The 20,842-nt window shown below is 39.6% G+C and overlaps 1 protein-coding gene across 4 annotated transcripts in view; it reads left to right on the top strand.

Annotated features, from left to right (window-relative positions):
- The window catches only part of LOC131249109 (protein REVEILLE 6-like), a 57,052-nt gene that overhangs the window by 15,305 nt on the left and 20,905 nt on the right, over positions 1-20,842 (top strand). For 3 of the 4 annotated variants that reach the window (XR_009172676.1, XM_058249676.1, XM_058249677.1), the window contains exons 4-6: positions 119-244; positions 18,463-18,572; positions 19,216-19,275. Coding sequence is in view for 2 of the 4 variants with exons in the window: in XM_058249676.1 (XP_058105659.1) it covers positions 119-244; positions 18,463-18,572; positions 19,216-19,275 (296 nt within the window). In the remaining 2 variants the exon portion in view is untranslated. The remainder of the gene's footprint in view (positions 1-118; positions 245-18,462; positions 18,573-19,215; positions 19,276-20,842) is intronic. The other variant, XR_009172677.1, reaches the window with a different exon arrangement.

Here is a 20,842-nt window from a genome sequence, read left to right as displayed (position 1 = left end):
TATATCTCTCTATTTGTGTTTCTTTCTATTTATTGGCCAAGTTAACCTTGTTTCTTGCTCTGAAACAACAGTAGCTTCTTAAGCAGATGGCATTTTTACTTCTTTTCCTTCCTGCCAGATGATATAGGACCTCCAGGGGCTACATCTGAAAATAATTGCTGTAGCAGTAGCATGGAATGTCCTCCTGGGACATGGTCAACTTGTGACACAACTGATCTAGGGAATCATGGCCCACCACTTCGAGGCAAGTAGCTCTTTTAAAAAGGTTTCACTACGGGGTTGTTTGGATGCCTGTAAAGTTTTAAGTTATAAATACTTTACACCTGAAATGAGTTTCAGGCGTAAACTTTTTTCCTGTTATTCTGTTTGGCTTTTAAGTGGTAATCTGTTTACAGGTAGAGGTGTACACAAGTCGAACTGAGTTGAGCTTGGCACAACTCGACTCGGCTCGGCCACTTGCTGACCCCAGCTTGAACTCGGCTTGGCTCGGTCCTCAAGCCGGACTGGTTAGCTCAGCTCGGTTCAGTCAGCAGCTCGGGCCAGTTTGAGCCGAGTTCGCCTGTGCAGAATTTTCACAAACACATGGTCTGCACCTTCAAAACCTCACTGTGTGTAAAACAACAACAGTGGTTTTATAGGTATTTTATCAAACACCTTGTAAGCAACATAAATATCAAGAAAAAAGGGTATTTTTTCATATATGTACCTTCCTTGCCACCAGCCACACTTCATTGAGTCACCAAACTGGTTTGATCCGAGTTCGATTCGAGTTGGGTTCGAGTTGGGTTCGATCCGAGTCGAGTCGAGCTCAGGCAAGCTTGAACTTGGTTCAAAATTTTTTCGAGCTCAAAAAATCAGCTCGACTTGGCTCGAACTCAGTTTCGAACCGAGTTGAATCGAACTTTTTTGAGTCGAGTCGAGCGAGCTAACCGAGCTAACTCTGCTCGTGTACAGCCCTATTTACAGGTAAACAGATTATGTGTTTGGCTAACTTGTGAAGTGTTTACAATGTAAAAAGTAGGTATTCCCACCACAGAGAGATTGGGACAGTAAATCCCGCAAAAATCTGTAAATCACATAAAAAGGACTATTTTTTTATTTTTTTATTTTTTTGGGGGACCCTCAGAGAGTACACACATGCTGGATGGACTGAATATCCTTCACCCATGACGATGGGCCCCACACACAATCCAGATGGTTTTTAATGGTGGCGTCCCATCCAAAATTTTCCCTCTCGTGTGGCCCATCTAATGAGTTTTGCCCTCGGGGCCATAGGGGAACATCAAGGTACGCATGTGATGAGCAGATTGGATGTATTATACACATCATGGTGGGCCCCACACATCATGAGTGTGTATCAACCATTGTGTTCTACAATGTGTAATGGCTTTTTAGTTGTAAAGATTTTACTAGTAATCTAAAACATAGCTTTTTTGCTTGAAAAACAAGGGTGAGTTTACCTGTTAGTATTTGCAACTTGTAAACACTTTATTGGCAAATTTTGCCTTCCAAACATCTGCCTGTAAAAGCATTTACCTGTAAACCTTTCACAACTAAGGTTTTTATAGGCATCCAAATGAACCCTAAGAGAAGTTCAGTATCAAGAAATAGATCTCTTAAATATACTTGACTTTGTCTTATTTCCTTGATATGTTATGTAAGGAGGCATAGCTGGAAAGTGCATGTGAAGTCCCCCCCTCCCCTACCTTTTTTTAAAAAATCAATTTGAGCATAAAAATGTACACATGCATAGCTGCAACCCTGAATGAGTGCACTGGATCCGGTGATCAATTAGCTAAAAAAGCTAAATGGTCATTCACCATAATCCAAAGCTCTATTGCCACCTTACCTTATCACAAAATCTATGCTGCTCCTAAAAGCAAATACAACATTGAAATTTTCCTCCATTTTCCCATTTTTCTGGACTTTCCTTGCCACACTTTCTCCTTAGCTACTAAGAGTCTCAGCTTAGCAACTCAAGTTGACCACATTCACACTAGTCTGAACTGTCCAAAATGCGGGTCCCATTGTGGATCAGGCATAGGCCAAAAATCACATGGATTGGATAATCATAATCATACAAAGGGTGGCCATCAAATGGACGGTTATTTTTTCCAACTTTTGTTTTCTTACATGCATGTTGTCTTGGAGTTGCCTGTGCACGTAGTAAAATAGTAATAATAGGTTTCATGGTTAGACTGAGAAAAACACTGTCAGGATTGTTGATTACTCAAACCAGGCGGTGATGCACGTGCAATGCATGTGGAGAGAGAGGGAAAGAAATGTGGGACATAAATTTCATAGAGGAGTTTTGCTAGGGTTTGGCGGCCCCATACTAGAGTATGGTACTGTGGCTGATTTTAACACTTGGATTGCATTTTAAATGATGATTAGGACTGTTCATGTTCTGGATTCTATGCTACACAAGCCACGATAAGAAATATTTGAGGAATAGGTGATTGTGTATAAAGATGAATTTTCAATGGCTCATATTCAAATCCAATATTCAAGGTTCGGTATAATCAATGAAGCGTGATTATAAGAATGTAGCTTCTATATGGTGGCATTGAAAGCATGAACAGTTCAAATCAATCTAAGGATGCAATATGGGGCTGTAAACCAGACTTCATACCATACATGGTATGGTGCCACGGTACAGTAGTAAAACCCTAGGCTTCTTGCGAAAAGTCGAAATGCACTGCTTGCCTTTTGTGGAAGAAAACTGAGACATTCGTCGGACGACAGCAGTAGGTGAAGATTGTAGAAGAATCAGATGAGAGAAGTGAGGAATTGAAGAGAAGAAAAGGAAAGAAAAAAGGCTAGGGTTTTTTGTGTTGTGCATTTTCATACCACACACCTCTTAACATACACACACACACACACACACACACACACATATATATATATATATAGATATGGGACACCAACAGAAACATACTACACATATGCACACAAAAAGAATACAAATACACTTTCAATACTCACCATCAAGTTAGAGCATAGATGTCAATCATGCCCAACTTGTCTACAAGGCAATGTAAGATATCCTGACCAAGAGATTTAGTGAAAATATCAGCCAACTTGCTTGAACAAATAAATGGAGTGGAAATTTCCTTAGTAACCACCTTTTCAGGACAATCTATCTCAATATGTTTCATGCGTTCATGAAACACATGATTGCTAGCTATATGAATAGCAGCTTGATTGTCAGTGCAGAGGAATAAGATCAGGAGAAGAGAAGCCAAGCTCTCGTAACAACGTCCTGAGCCACATAAGTTCACATGTTGTATGTGTCATTGCCCTATATTCAGCTTTTGTAATGGACTGAGCAACCGTTGACCGTTTCTTACTCTTCCAGGTGATCGGATTACCACCAACAAATGTGCAATAGCCAGATGTAGACCTCCGATCATGAAGGCTACCTGCATAGTCAGCGTCAGAGTAGCCAAAGATTTGAAGATGACCATGTCATTGAAATCGTAAGCCTTTATTAGGAGTCAGTTTGATGTAATGGAATATCCAATATACAAAAGCAAGATTTGTTGTATGAGGAACATGCATAAACTGGCTTACTACTCATACTGCGTATGACAGATTAGGTTGGGTAATAGTTAGGTAAATGAGACAACCAACCAAATGACGATACATGCCCAGATTTTATAGGGGGTTGCCATCATCAATTCCAAGCTTCTAATCAACATCCATAGGGGTGGCATCTGGACGACATTCAAGCATTCCACTTTCAGACAGGAGGTCGAGAACATATTTCCACTGCGATACAATGCCAGATTTAAATCAGGCCACCTTAGTGCCAAGAAAATAGCAAAGAGTGCCCAAACCTTTATTACAAAGCGAGTTTGAAGGATTAGAGGCCAGTAATGCCCACAACATCATCACCAGCTAAGATGATGTCATCGACATAGACTAGAAGAATCATAATCCCAGTACTACACTCATGAATGAAGAGTGATCTGAATGGCTATGAACAAAGCCTAAGTCTAACAATGCACAACTAGTCAAACTAGTCTCGAGGAGACTACTTGAGGTCGTAAATAAACTTCTTGAGGCGGTATATCCGATGTGAGCCATGGTTAAGGAAAAACTTGGTGGTGGATCCATACAGACCTCCTCAACAAGGTTACCATGTAAAAATGCATTCTTTACGTCCAACTGGAATAATGGCCAAGACAAATTTGTAGCCAAAGAGATGATCACACGAACTAAGTTGAGCTTGGCTATAGGTGAGAAAGTCTCGAAGTAGTCCGCCCCATAGGTTTGAGTATTGCCTTAGCTACTAATTGAGCCTTGTATCTATCAATCAATCCATCTGGGAGGTACATAATAGAATAGACCTAATGACACCCAATGGTCTGCTTGTCCTTAGGCAAGGAAACTAGTTCCCAGGTATCATTCTGCTCAAGGGCACCCATCTCTTGTATCATAGCTTGCTTCTAGTCAGGGCTATTGAGGGTCTCCCAGAGAGTCCAAGGAACAGAGGAAGAAGAGACCAAGGTAGAAAATGCCCTGAAGGTGGGAGACAAACACTGAAAAAAGACATAATGATTGATATGATGATGAGTACATGAACGAGTAGACTTACCTAAAGCAATAGGGAGATCATCAGAAGATGGAAGAATAGTACCTGGATCTTCATGAGAAGTAGATGATATGATGAGAGGCCGAGTAGTGGAGGATTTCTTCCCTCGTTGGTACACATGAAATCGTTTGAGAGGTTCAGGAGAATGGGAATCTTCATCAAGGGAGGGAATTGGAAGAGGAATGGGGTGATTTAACAAAGTCTCCCCCTAACTTGCAAGAGGATCATGTAATGAACTCCCTTCAGGTGAGGAGGGAACATCATCAAAGAAGGTGACATTCGCCAACACATATTTCTTGCCAGTCAGAGGATGATAACATTTACACCCCTTTTGAGATCGAGAATATCCCAGAAGGACATCTTTCCGATCAAGGACTTGTCATTATTGCCATCAAATTTGTGAGCAAAACAGGTGCATAAAAAACTCTGGGGGATAAGGGAAATGATTTGTCATTAGGATGGAGGATTTCCAAAGAAGGCTTATTCTGTAGAATTCAAGAAGAAAGTTTATTAATAAGAAAGGCAATAGTAAGTAAAGCATCATCCCAAAAGCGTTTCAGAACATTCATACCGAGGAGAGCACGAGTTCGAGAAGATGACGATTCTTCCTTTCAGTAATGCCATTTTGTTTGGGAGTCCTTGGGTAAGAAGTTTGAGATATGTTACCATGATCCTGCAAAAAACTCAAGAATGCTTTTGATATATTTATTCGCTTCCATTGTCAAAGCGAAGAACTTCTATGGAACATTGGAATTAGTTGGCAACTTCATTATAAAAAACATTGAACATGTCAAACACTTCATGTTTAAATTTCATAAGATAGATCCATGTCATTTGGGAATTGTCATTAATGAAAGACACAAAATATTTATAACTAAAGACAATCAGCAGGTGCCAGACCCCAAACACTAGAATGAACTAGTTCAAAAGGTCTGGGCTTCCTTCCAGTGGAGCTAGGAGGAAACACGGTTTTATGATGCTTAGAAAATTCGCAAGTATTACAATATAATGGTTTGAGAATAGAATAGAAGGAAAGATAAGTTTTACTGTTGATAAAGATGGGATGTCCTAAGCAACAATGCCATCTAGATGCAAACTCTCTATCTAGGGACAAAAGGCTCATAGTGCTCGCATGAGTATCATCAAGAAAGTAAACCCCAACACATTCACGACCCCCACCAATCATCTACTTTGTCTGGAGATCCTGAAAAATACAAAGAGAAGGGAAGAATGTTACATAACAATTTAATGACTTGGTAAGAGAACTAACCAACAATAGATTCAATGGAAAAGAATGAACATATAGAATAGACGATAACTGCATGGAGGGAGATAGGGTAATGGTCCTAGTCCCAGAGATGGAAGATCGATTACCATCTACGAGTGAAGAAAACTAGGTTGATTAGGTGAATAGTTGGATTTATGTTGGGTCCTATCAGTTGAATAGTTGGATCACTAAAAGGTGTGTACCTAAGATGAAAGAACTCTGAAAGGAAGATGAAAGAACTCTGGAGAAGGAAGACAATGACGGAGATTCGGAAACAGTCTTTGGAAAGGGAAAGGTAGAACAAGAAATAGGAAACAAGTTCTTGCGGCGTACCTGCCATTGTTTGTCGAAGGGTTCTCGGAATCATGGAAACCAGTTAATTTCAAAAGGATATTCTCAGGTGCAAGGGTAGTAATGGAGGTCAAGCTGCCGCGCTAAAGGAACTCCAACAAGAGCAAAGGTTTCGCCTTCGTCCGAATGAGTTCAGAAAGGAAACTTGCAAAAGCAATTCTTGAATCTAACGGTGACAACTTTGGGGGAAACAAACTGAGAGTACCGAAGGCGAGGTATGGTCTAGAGAGGTTTTACAAAATAGAGGGTGAAGGAAAAAAACAGGGTTTGGGAATTTCAAATGGAAAAAAACAGAAGGAAACGCTAAGGCAGAATGTGTCAAGCAGTTTGGTTCTCCCAAGAGTACAAAATTAGGAAGATCCTATAAAGAAGCGGTATTGAATATATCTACTGAAAATACCAAATCACATGAAGAGAACATAGAAAAATAAGTTGGTTTGGACTGTTCAACAGAGGATGGACCGGAAGTGAGAATCTAGGAGAAAGTTCTGAATGAATCGAGGGAATCATTCAAGTTTTGCTTGGTTGCAATACTTACACAAGGAGCTTGAGCTACGAATCTCTCTACATCTGCGAATGAATCGAGGAAGAAGATGTACTTATTAAACTGCTCTGGGAAGACACAATGCTAATTCCTTTGGGAAATGAAGACCACGAAGAAACGATTTTTGCTGCATATAAGTCGAAATCAGGTGAGCTAGTCACAAGATTTTATTGATGGGATGAATGGTTGATCTTAGGCTGGGAGGAACACTGGTACCAAATCTGGTACATTCCCCTAGAATTCTAGATAGATGAGATCATCAAAGAGATCGGAGTGTATATCGGGTCAGTTGTGGATAATGTTAGCCGCACAAATAATAGCGAGGAGTTGAGATTTGCTCAAATCAGAATTAGAAAAAAAAAATTGTCACTATTTCCGAGTTCGATAGGATTGAAGGTCGGCTCAACAAAGCTTAGGGTTGCGTGCTATAGGAGCAGAGTGAATTGCAGAAAGATGCCTGAGAAGAAGGTTTCAATACTCTCACGGAGGATGCCAGAAAGAATGAGGATGCAGGACCTTCGTTTCCAAACTCTAGCACACCACGTTACTATGACGACAGGTGTAACGATCCCATTCACTGGAATACTGTGGGGACTGGAGAATCATTTGCGACATAGAGACGTGGCAGAATCAGCGGAAATATTCAGACGCGTGGGGGTGTCATTGATGAAGGGGGAGAAAAAGTCGATCCTTTGTCTAATGGGGAGATGACATGTGGAATCACGTAAGGAGCTATTAATACGTTGCCGATTTTTTCAAATGAGATGACTTTACGACTAAAGGGCACGTGCGAGGCAGCAGAAACATGTGACAGAATTTGACAACATGCCGCACGGGTGGGAGAACTTATAACCCAAGCCACATGTGTCGATTTCTCACGCCTTGATACCGTAACTATTCCTACCAGCCTTATCTCGCCAAGAGATGCTCCAAACCCACCTTTCCTCCCCTTTTCGACAGAACAGAGGATCCACATTTGTCAACAACTTCTGCCGGAAAGTGCGACTTCGCTAGAACTACCAATTAGGAGAGTCTACGACCTGCACCATCGAGGTTAATTCCCTGTTGGGAGTGGAAGACAACGCGATAATTTGTTGAAGAATAGCTCAACTCATACCTCGCACAACTCGCCTCTTTCTTTCGAAACCCAATTATGGCCGGAAACTTCGGAGAGAGATTCGCCAAGGTACGAAGAGCTTGGGGTGTCCACTGGGCAGTTGGTTATATGCACCAACAAAAGCAATTTCCTTCAAGAAAGATATCCTTATGATGAAGAAGAGGATCAGCGTTAGCCTAATTAAGATGATCTTGGATTCGATGATTTTGCGAGTCCAACGACAGTTACCCCCTTAGCAGTTAGACGGTGATGGGAAAACAGGGAGGTGATAGATGCAAGATCATTTCAGGTTAGACCTGTTGAGGTAGAGGTAAGGCAGATGTAGGTCGGTAGAATTACTATGGCCTTGTTACGATGGAAGTGGAGTGTTTGGTGGGAGTTTCTTTTGTGGATAGACAGGAGGATTATGCATCCTACTTCGAATGAGTAGAAGAAAGGGGCATACCACTCATTACAAAACAGGTCCATAAGAGCGACAAACATATTTTGTGTAGGGAAGACAATGGCAGAACAGTGGACAATGCTTTGTTTGCTTAGCAGATAGGAGTCAAGAGGGGCCAATCATTGGTAAATGAAGATTATGATTTGGTGGAATGTTCGGGGGCTTGGGTGTGCACATTAAAGAGGGTAGCTGAAAGACATGTGCAAAAGGTACAAAATTTAGTTAGTGGTGTTGCAGAAACAAAGTGGCCAGAAACTGACCAAAGAATGATAAATTCGATTTGGTGGGATAAGGATAGTCAATGGTTCGTGGCGGATGCTGTGGGAACGGTTGGGGGTATTCTTTTGATTTGGAATTCGACGATTTGGAGCAAAGAAGATAGTTGGATAGGTAAATACATGGTATCAATGGTGCGGGTTCTAGCTTCAGATGGTGTTTTTCTTCGGTGTATGGGCCATGTAAAGCGAAGCATCACAATGATTTGTGGGTAGAGTTGGATTCTTGTCATAATAGGTGGGACTTACCCAGTGTTCAAAGTATCAGTATCGCTACAGGTTTCGTTGGCCAAGGATACAGAAACAATATTGATATTGCCGATAATATCACTAATAACCGGAAATGCATGGAAACATAGGAAAAACGTTGGAATTTTTAGCGAAACTTCAGGATATGTTAAAATGTACATATTTGCATATTTAGAAATAAAGAAATTTGCAAAAAGAATGCATACATAACAAGTTTCCATTTAATGGGGCCTTAAAAGCATGTGTTGTTGTAAGAAATCCGTCCAACCATCCCCTCTGGCTTATTTAACCATCCAACCTTTCATCCAAACATCCATCGATATTGTGAAATATCAACAACACATGTTATTTCACCAAGAAATCATTAACAATTGGAAAGGAAATGAAATATTGTGGTCTCAATATCTCGCATGTTGCGATATTGATAATATTGAGATATTATCAATGACAAATTGAACACTACATACAACCATGTGCCCCAGAAAAAAAAATTGAAATAAATTTTTTTTTTCTAATAAACAAAATTTTGATGATATCAATATGTTGGTGATATTATTGAAATATCATTGATACACTTATGATACAAGCATTAACTAGAATTTACATAGTTGAAAATATTGGTAATACATTGGCGATATTGATGCATTGGCAATACAAGCGACACCTAGAATTTACATAGTTGAAAATATTGATGATTACATTAGCGATATTGATACGTTGGCGATACTTAGTGATACATTGCTAATACCTGAAATTTCTGGTCAAATGGTCAGGCATCGCCGATTATGAGTAGGTTAGATAGGTTCCTTATATCCCCAGACTGGGCGGAGAAATATCCGCTTATCAGTCAGAGGGGACTTCCTACATTTTTAGATCATTGCCTGGTTCTTCTGGAAGTGGACGAGGAGGATCGGGGGCAATGGCCTTTCCGATTTGAGCTAGCATGGTTAGAAATTGAAGGTTTTAGGTTAAAGATTGTGGAATGGTGGTTGTCTTTTTTAATGGTAGGGGGTGCCGGTGTTTCTCTTTTCCAAAAAGTAAAGTGGTTAAAACAAAAGATAAGGGAATGGAAAAAAGTAAAAAAGAAAAAAAGAGGTTCTATATAGTCGGGAGGGGGAAAAGGACAAAATGCTTCTTCAGATTCAACAGATAGATTCCAAAAAAGAGGAAGAGGAACTATTTGAGAAGGATAAGGCATGGAGGGAAGTGTACAAAGCTAAATACAATGCTAGGTTGAGGGAGAAGGAGATCAAATGGCGACAAAGGTCCAAGGCAATATGGTTGAAAGCGGGAGATAAGAAAACCAAGTTTTTTCATGCCACAACTAGTGCACGAGCGCGGGTAAATAAGATATCTTCCTTAGTGGTGGAGGGTCAAAGGATTGAGGGGAAAGGAAAAATTTGTGATTCCATAGTCCAGTTCTATAAAGACATTTTGTCTAATGATAAGGGAATGAAGCCCGTGCTCGGTAATTTGCATTTTACTGCAATTTTGACGAAAGAGGTGAACATGCTAGAACTTCCGTTTTCAGAAGATGAGATCAAGCAAGTAGTGACAGAGTTGGGCAGTGATAAGGCTCCTGGGCAAGATGGTTTTCCGATAGCATTTTTTTTCCAGAAATTATGGGAGTGTGTGAAGGGTGATGAGATGGGTTTCATGCAAGAATTTTACCAGAGAGGCTTAATCGTAAAACAACTTGGGGCTACTTTTATAACTTTGATCCCCAAGAAGGGAGGAGTAGAATGTTCGAAAGACTTTTGTCCTATCAGTCTGTTGGGAGGTCCATATAAGATTCTAGCAAAGGTGTTGGCTTCAAAATTCAGGAAAGTGTTGGGTAATGTGATATCAGAATCTCAAGGGGCTTTTGTGGATGGTAGACAAATCGTCGATTGCTCTCTCTTGACCAATGAATGTGTGGATTCTTGCTATAGGAAATGGGAGGAAGGTATGGTTTGTAAGCTTTATGTGGAAAAAGCTTATGATAATGTGGACTGGGCATTTTTAGATTATATGTTGGGCATATTAAGATGTGGTCCAAAATGGCGATTTTGGATTCAGACATTTGTTAGCTCAGCTAAATTTTCCATTTTGGTGAATGGTTCACCAAAAAGTTTTTTTGCTGCTTCTCGCGGGTTGCGTCAAGGTGATCTTTTATCCCCATTCCTGTTTGTCATAGTTATGGAGGCCCTTAGTAGAATGATTGACAAAGGGGTTTTGGTGGGATTGGTTAAAGGCTTTAGGGTGGATAATACGAATTTTCAGATTTCTCACATCTAGTATGTAGATGATACACTACTTTTGTGCAGGGCGGATGGTTTTTTTTTTTTTGGTCGAAAATCTCCACTCAATAATAGTTAGTTTATAGGTGGTTTCCGATTTGAAAGTAAATATTTCCAAGAGCGAGATTTTAGGGGTTGGCATTTCAAGAGAAAAAGCGCGGGCTTTTGTGGAGGTATTTGGGTGTAGGGAAGCTTCTTTTCCAGCAATGTACTTGGGGCTACTGTTATGCATAGGAAGACCGATGAAGCATATGTGGGACAGGGTAATTGAGAGATGTGAAAGAAAGATTTCAAAATGGTAGTTGAGGTACTTATATATGGGTGGGAGGATGGTAATGATTAAATCATCTATGTCGAATCTTCCAGTCTATTTTATGTCTCTTTTCAAATGCCCAAAACTATTTTGAATGCATTGGAGAGATGAAGAAGGGATTTTTTATGGGAAGGGTCGGGGAAGAAACACAAGTTTCATCTAATGAAGTGGGATGAAGTCTGTAAACCAACGGTCAAGGAGGATCAGGGATCTTGAAGTTAGAAGAGGTGAATTTAGCTCTTTTGCGGAATTGGGTATGGAGGTTCGGGGAGGGAAAAGCCAGATGGAGGGAGGTAATAGCGAAAAAATACGTGGTAGAGGAAGGTGGGTGGTGGACGAAGGATTCATCCTTGTGTTGATGTTCTTACCTATGGAAGTTAGTAGTGTCCCTAAAAGAGAGTATGGGAGGGAATAGGCTTTCATTTGGGGGGTGGGAATAAAATTAGATTTTGGGAGGATAAATGGGTGGGAGATGTGAGTTTGGGTGAGAGGTTCCCATCTTTAGTTAGGGTAGCAAGGGTAGATGGGGAGATGGTGAGTAATTGTTTTTCAATTAGAGGGGAGGAGGTTACATGGAGCCTTATTTTTAGGAGGAATCTTTCGAATAGGGAGTTTGAAGAGATGGTTCTTTTGCTTGAGATGTTATCAAAGATGATGAGAACACCGGACCATCATATAGGATCTACCAGAGGAGGGCCCCGGTTTCATTGTGGATGGATGATCCGTACATGGGGTCCACGGTGGACCATTTTGAAGACCCCACATGCACAGTACGTGCATATGGAAGACCCCACATGCATAGGACATGCATTTGGAAGACCCTACACTAGGAAGATGCATGTGGACTGTAATCATAGGAGTATTGGACCGTTAGATCGTGCCCATTGGCCCATCTAATTGTCAGATCATCATTTGTGGGTCATCGGACTGTTGATCTTCGTAGATTTTGGACCACATGGATCCCTAGTAGTAGGCATTTATGTTTTCATGTTTTTTAATACTTGATTAGTGGTTTTGATTGGGATTCGGTAGTTTACAATTCTTATTTTTTAGTGTACACTTTATTTCTAGAGACAATGGGTATTTTTGTAAAATTCAACATATGGAAATATAAATAGTGGGGGGACTAGCCTATGTTTTTTTTTTTGGAGAAAATACAAAGAGAGAACTCTCTTTCCTTCTTCTGCATGTGATTTGTAGGTAAACTCTTGAAGATCTCTAGGGATTGGAGAGGGTGCGAAGCCCGAGGGTGATCCTCTCTTCCTATCTTTTCTTCTTCTCCAAGGTAAGCATCCATCTTTCATTTTTCTTCTTTCTCTTCATCCAAAAAAAGAAATAAGGAAACCCTAGAAACCTTCTATTTCTTTGATCTTGTTATTCCTTCATCCTAAACAACCCAAGAGAACCCACTTGTACAACCTCTCCCAGGGTCGTACACATGTGCACATGCACGCACGTGTGAGGGTGCACTCGTTGCAGCCCTCGTGCTATTCTTTTCTTTCCTCTTTGTTTTCTCACAAAAATTTCTATATAAAAAAAAACCCTTCCATGAAACCCTAACCCATCCCATATCCAAAGCCTAATCTAATTTTCCTCAATTTCTAAACTCTTAAGTTTCTAATTGAGTTCCAAAACCTGAAATCTAGAATCTATTGGTATGTTGGGAATTTTTTTCCTATGCTAGAACGAGATTCCTACATCTCGTAGGGCCTTTTCTTTCATGATTTTATATTGATTAGGTATTGTGGGACGATAACTTTTGGTTGGAAGTTGGAACCTAAATAGTTAAATCTGAAATTTTCTGATTTTGTGGTAGAATGATTGATTTTTATACTCGATTTATTTTGTGAAAATCTGAACTTTGATTTCTTCTAGTAAATCACATCATAAAGCAGTCATCCTGCATCAAAAGATTTCCCCACTTTTATTAGAAGCGGATTCCGTAAGATGGTGTAAGTCGAAGACAGGTTCTTTCTTAGTGAGATCCTTCCATCGGTTCTTGTGCTCAGGTGAGGATCCTTCTGACATTGCAGCAAGAACATCCCTTTGGCATTACGGTGCTCCTATGAATGTGGCGGCTTTTGGTTGGCTACTAGCAGAAACAAAGTGCTAACAATAGCCAACCTTTGTAAGCGAAACATGTATCTCCCAAATGTTTGCTTGATGTGCTTTAAAGATGCGGAATCTACGGATCATCTATTCATCCATTGTGTATTTTCTAGGGAGGTTTGGTATCTCATCCTACAATTTTTTAGGGTTCTTTGGGTGTTCCCAAAGACGATTGAAGAGTTTTTCATAGCTTGGCATAGAGGTGGATAAGGAAAGAAGGGAAAAGGTAGTGATGTTTAAGTTTATTAGCGACTTTACGGGCTTTATGGTTGGAAAGGAACTAGTGCCGCTTCAATAACAAAATGAGTGGGCCTGTGCAAGTTTTCAATAGGGCAATTCTTAATATCAAGGATTGGGTGGAAGCTTAGATTTTAAAATCTTCTCTTCATTTCCATTTGGGGGAGTTCTGTTGGGTGGGGTTGTATTTTTTTATATTTTTATTTATTTGTATAGCTGTCTCCTTTGGCTTCGGCCTTTTTAATATATCATCATCATTCAAAAAAAAAAAGCTAGGTTGATTAGAAGTTTGATAAGAGTTAAGGAGGTGGACCTTACCGATCATGTGAGATGTAGCCCTAGAGTCAATGATCCAGGAGGGAGACGAAGGGGACATATGGAAAGCAGTACCTGACTAGGCTAGGTAGCGCTGGAAGTAGAACTCGCGTCTCAATTTTGATGTTGTATTAAAGCATCATATGCCTCTCTAGATATAGTTATAGAATCGCCCGAAGCAGACATGTCATAGGATAATGCCGAAGACACCGAGCAAATATTCTCATAATCAAATGACATTGTACTAGTCATACAAGCACTTGGCCACGATGGTCGGCCAACAATATCCCAATATCGATAAACTGTATGATTAGTACCACCGCAATGAGTACAAGAATGAGAAGACCCATCATGACCATGACCATGTCCACCAAAAGCACAGTTACCATGACCACCTCTATCAAGAGCTCGAGCTCTGCCTCGACCACCATAACTAAGAGCACGACTATTACTCAGGGAGCTCCAACTAAGAGCCCTAGAACTGGAACCGGGAGAAGGACGATCCATAGCTATGTATGCCGATCTGTCGATGGCCATAGGAGTAGTAGAAGATGGGACATCAACTCCTTGAACAAGAGCATAGACCAGTGGAAAGTGAAGGAAGGGTCTCCATAGCTATGATTTGACGGCATATACTTTGGTATTCTGAATTTAATCTGGAGAGGAGCTGCATAATTCGAGTCTCTTCATGTTATTACCGAATGAGTTCATGATCTTGAGTACATTGAGAAGGAAGAGGATGGTACATATCTAGCTTATCCCACATATCATGTAAGATAGTGAAATACTCCATGCTTCTGGCATCTTGTTGAAGCTGACATATGTCCAAAATCGGTTATATACTCTAGATATATTGCAATCTTCTGAATACGTCATGGATAGTATCCCATATCATTTTAGTTGATGGAAAAAACATAATAGAGTTGTTAATGGTAGCCTCCATCTTGTTTAGAAGGCAGGCAATGACCTGGTACTGGTAATTTTCTTTAGTCTAGGTTTTGAAACGATCATCTGTAGAGTCAGGTGGGTCATCCAAGATATAAGAAAGCCTCTCTCTTACACCTAGAAATAGCTTGACTGATTAAGCCCATTGGAGATAATTGTTCCTGTTCAACTTAACGGTGGTGATCAACAGGGTGTGAGACTTGGAGGGCCTCATAATAGCCCTAGAAGGGAGCTTATCTTCCATACTAGAGCAGTAGAGAAGGTTGATAATGAATAGGTATATAAAAGAAAATCAATCAAGTAATCCACAACAGGACAATGTATACACCCAACTTTCTGTGTATAGTCGACAGTCCAAACGACTTAGAAATATGGAACCCTCATATAACAGACCTGAATCTCAACAAAGATTGAGCAAAACAAGGCCTGATGTATGTTAGACACATGGAATCCCCCAAAACAAAGGAACCCCCATATTTTTCCTTCAAAAAATGGCCCAGAATGGTGGAACTGCACACAAAAAACCCCCTAAAAACTTGTTAAAAATTCAATGATTAAGTAAAACTCATGTTTGGATGGTCAATGATAGTGAATCCAACTAACCATATGGAGTAATTTCTCAAAAAAGTCCCTTCAATTGGAAGAAATGATTAAAAAGAAAAAACTCAAAAAATGGTCATTTTCAAAACATTACTCATGGGGCTTGAAACACACCTTAAACGGTTCCGGAAAAATCCACAAAAATCACCATAAATCTTTTAAAATCAAGATATATCAACCCATACCCTTCTTGGATCTGAAGTCCGCATAGATAGCACAGTTGTTGACGTCAACTGCATGTACCCTGACGTCAACAGTCTCCAATAGCTCCAGTCAAACCCTAAATCAGTAAACAATGCTCTGATGCCATGTAGGTGGAGATTGTAGAAGAATCAGATAAAAGAAAGAAGTGAGGAAGAGGAGCAAAAGAGATAAAGGCTAGGGTTTTTTGTGTTGTGTATTTTCACACCACACCTCTCTTAACACACACACGCACGCAGGCACACACATTCAAAGATATGGTACACCAGCAGAGTATGCAGTCTATGCCATACACATAAAAAGAATACAATTACACTTTCAATGGCACGTTTTCCAATTCCCAAAATACCCTTACCATCTTTTGAAATGTTTTCCTATGTCCTTAGAATATTCAAAGTTCTCGGCTCCAAGGTTAGGAAACTAATAGTGGGGGCAAAATGTCCAAAAGCTTTTCGCATTTATGTATGCATATGTGCGTGTGTGCGTGTGTGTACATTTGTACGTACGTAATGTATGTATGCTCAAATGCATACATGGCTGCTGAAAACGTGGCTTACTTCAATTTCAAATTAAACTGTCCAAATCGTGGATCCCGTGTTAGAGTGTCATAACCAGAATTCTTAGTGGATAACTGATCTTAGCTGGCCGATTGGAGGACATATATCGGAGTGTCAAAAAGAAAAGTAGTCAATGGTCCGAATTCAACAACAAAGGTCCATTATTCTGAGGGATTGTGTAACCAAGCTGATTTTCCCCATCTGATATTGTGCTTAGTAAACCTCTTTTGTATACTACTCATCCTATTGACTTTGGGTAGGATTGTTGGAGAGGTTTTGATGAATAATGCTTAAAAAGTCCAAAAAAAAATAACAGCTAATATTAGTAGACAATAGAACCTCGCATTTGTACCCAAACACTCAACATACTTGATACAATCGTTATTGTCCGAGTAATAATGTCAATTTTTCCACAATAACTCCTAATGAAACAATAATTAAAATCACACCACCCTGCAACTAGCAACCAATTATAGGTCATTTGGATGGATAAAACTGGAGTTCCATGGAAGATATAGTTCAGGTTGTGATGTCCTGTCCTTTGTATTCAGTCCATTTTGAGTAATAAAGCTGCAGTGGTACCTTCCACCTCCAGGAAAAAAATAAAAATAAAAATTGTTTGCCCAGATTGTCTACGTGGAGTCCCACGTGATGCACAGCATGACGTCGCACACATGTGCCAGGTGGACCTAGCAAACCTCTTGCTCAGTATATGTTATAAATACTATAACATGTTCAAGTACATACGTCTGAGCTTTTAAGAGCAACCATGTTATAAGTTTGTTTCGGGTCTCGAAATTGGTAGGCTTCGACTCCTCTCTAATGCGATTACAACTCACACACACACACACACACAAAAAGAAGCGAAAATTACTAGGAATATAAACCCTTTTTACAAGGTGTAACACTAATGCTTAAAACCATAGTTGTTGAAGAAACAGTTCACAGAGGAAAAATGGATCTCCCAGAAGATCGAACAGAATTCAGGAGCAACAATGGAGGTTCTCAATACTTTCACCAGACCCAGCAGTCTAGTGATTGTAAATCAGGCTTTGCGATCTCTTAGTTTCCCACTCGTGAGCTGTTAAAGGAATTGTCATATACCTGAAAGGGATTATTAATGACGGACTGATTTACTTGAGTTGTTCTTATTGTGATATGCATTAATATACTTATTGTTCGGTGGAAGCCCAACGATAGAAGTTCTACCTCTGTGATAAGTACTCGGGAAACATCTCATGTTGTGGTTTCGTAAGAAGCAAAAAACTAAAGAGGGTTCAAGCACTAGAGCTGAATTTTGGGCAATAGCAGTGCCAACAACTAAATTAACTTGTTTGTGATAGATTTACTGAATCTTCACGTTATAGTTGAGTAAATGCAGTACACCATGATTTGATCAAAATGGTGCACTACATATGCCATCAAATCAAGCACTTTCATGCAAGGGACGAAACACATTAATGTTGATTATCACCTCATTCAAGAAAGACGGGACCCAAGGATATTGAACCTTAACATGTGAAAACTGAAGATTGAGTGACTGGAGTGACTAGAACCACCAACTTGGAGGCAAGCACAAGGAACGAGGTTTTTGTTTGACCTACTTGTACCTCATGGGTGTAATATAATGATTCCTGTTGCTTATCATTTCTTGGGCATTTTATTATTATGACTTTGCAATGTTCTTCACTCACATATGTACAGACGTACATGTGTATGTATCATTTCAGCTGTAGAAATAGTGAGAAGGAGAAGTGCGAATATATATTTTCTCCTCTAGAAAATATGTGCATACATGTGTATATATCATTTCAACTGAAAATATTTGTACTTTCACACTTAAATATTCTGCAACATACATATATTTAAGACTGTACTCTAACATCAATAGAGAGTCAGTTTCATCAATTTTATAAACACCCAGTCCCTAGGTGTGCCATGAGACAGACCTTGTCTTTCATCTAATTAAATGCTTGCTATTTGTTATGAATTTCTTTATTTGTTCTACTTTGAGGATATGCATTGGCACATTATTTAGCCTCCTTTTTTTCTTGTTTTATATAGTTATGCCAGATTTCTCTCAAGTCTACACCTTCATCGGCAGTGTCTTTGATCCGAACACTAGTGGTCATTTGCAGAAACTGAAACAGATGGATCCAGTTAATATCGAAGCAGTATGTCTTGTATCGAACCCAAATCATTTTTATCATTGTGTGCTTATGGAAGAAGCTTCTTTATTCATCTATAAAATTCTGTATTGTAGTAATGTTACATAGTCATGATCATTCGTATGGTAACCATCAAAATAGCTTTCTTCTAGAAGTTAATAGTTCCTAATTTAGAGCTTTTGATGTTACAAGATCATTACATATGATGTATTATGTCCCTCTTTCTGTATGAATAAAGAGATCGGTTGTGGTTTTTCAGTTTCCATATGAATAAAGAGAACAGATGTGCCTCCCCCCCCAAATGATGCATGTGGGTCCCACACCATGCGATGTTTGAACTTGGAGTGTTGATTCGGGGGGGGGGGGGGGGTGCACTTCTTTCAGGATAGTTTTGAGGGACTTCACTGGGCGATGGTTCAGGGGTAATTTTTGGGTTGGAGGGGAGGTATAGTTGTCCATGATTTCTTCCTACTTAGTTTTGTTATGTTGTGGTCCACACAATAGCTTAATTGTCTTTTCACATATTGATTATGATTGTGTTATTTGATATATGTCCACACATCTTATGTTTGTTTCAAACATGGCCACTTTTTTGTGATGGAAAAAGTGTTTGCAATTGATTAATGTATTCTTTCTGGTGTATTTCCAGGCACTGTTGTTGATGAAAAATCTATCTATCAATTTGTCTACTCCAAATTTCAAGAATCATGTGAGTGGCTTCTTTCCCAGCAAAACTTACATTTCTCTCATGACCTTGTTTCATGTTTTCATCAGACAGTTCAAATAATAGATCTGTGAGTCATCTGACAGTTAACCATGCATTTAAACACATCCTTGTATAGTTTGATCCAAAAAGTAGCCCCTCATTTTGATTGCAACATTCGATACAGTCGCAACTAGCCACGTTGGAGGGCAGTTGAATTCTAGTCAGTTGGAATTGTGAGGTGCACACAACTACAGATACAACTTGAGGAGAATACAGTTTCAGTTATTTTTGCCTCCATGGAAGATGGATTCAAACGTGTCATCTCCTAGGTTGATGGGCTTGTGAATAACAATGATAGAGATCTACCTTTCAAAAAAAAAAAAAAAAACGACAAGGATAGAGACCTTTTGGAGCTTAATTGGATGAGATAAAAGATCTCTGGCCTTTGTTGTACTTGCACGACTGAACCATCTGAATTTTCTCTACATCAAATTTTTTTTTTTTTTTTGCTCTTATTGGAATTAGTCTTAGACTTCTTCACATGACATCATTCTTAATTCTATACCTCCTAGTCTTACCATGCATTCATCTCAATATGCTCTTCTTTGCAACACCCAAATCTCTTTGCTCATGGCACCCTACCATGCTAGCACAACTCACATAGGTATATTCGAGCATGACTTGCGCTAAACGGCCGCCACACGAGGGGAACAATTTTATTGGGAAGGGCTAGACTCCAGTACTAGCATAGTATTATACCATTACGATAATGGCAGTGTGTTCACACCCCAAGTATAGGGTTGTGATGTAGTAATAATCTCGGTGGGACCGAGGTTGAATCCACAGGGGCTGAACCTTGTACGTATTCTGAAAGTAACTCGAACTAGAACTGGAATAAGATAAAATCTAAATCAGATGAATATGAGGGAATAATGGTGAAATAATACGCTAAAACTTGTAGAATTCAAAGGTGGGAAACTAGGGATTCAGAGGATCCACTTGTAGAGATCAGGGAGATCTACGCTTGATTCATGAACTCAACTGGACTTCGAGTCCCATCTTCATCAAGTTGGAAGATATACCATGAAAATCAAATATGAACTTCTTTTGATCTAGTTTCCAAAGAGTGAAAGGTATGAGAATTAGAGACAATTCCATCACAAAACCATACCCATGAGACATTAAACAACAGAACTAAACCAATCCACAATCAATCAGAAGATGTATGAATGTTAGGAAGGATTCCATCATCCAACCATGTCCAAGGGGCAATGGTGAACAACAGGGCTTCCTAATTTCACAATCAAAATAAGGGAAAGGAAATACTCAAAACCATCACAGATCTATTGTAATATCAGTCACAACAAACCATTAAAAACTAAAGGCATTCCTTAAAATCAAACCAGGATCAATATCAGTTCAAACATGAATCAAAGCCGTAGAGATCTTCCCATCACACCACAAGCTTCACCTCTTAGCCCTAGCTAAGAGGTTTAGCCCAACATGATTGGACTAGATCTCTCCAAAAATAATAAAATAAACAATTAAAAAAAAAAAAAACTCTATAACA

The sequence above is a fragment of the Magnolia sinica genome, chromosome 6, assembly GCF_029962835.1.
Source record: "Magnolia sinica isolate HGM2019 chromosome 6, MsV1, whole genome shotgun sequence".
Lineage (NCBI taxonomy): Eukaryota > Viridiplantae > Streptophyta > Magnoliopsida > Magnoliales > Magnoliaceae > Magnolia > Magnolia sinica.
The sequence above is the reverse complement of the archived record's forward strand: the minus strand, read 5'-3'. Positions and strand labels throughout refer to the sequence as shown.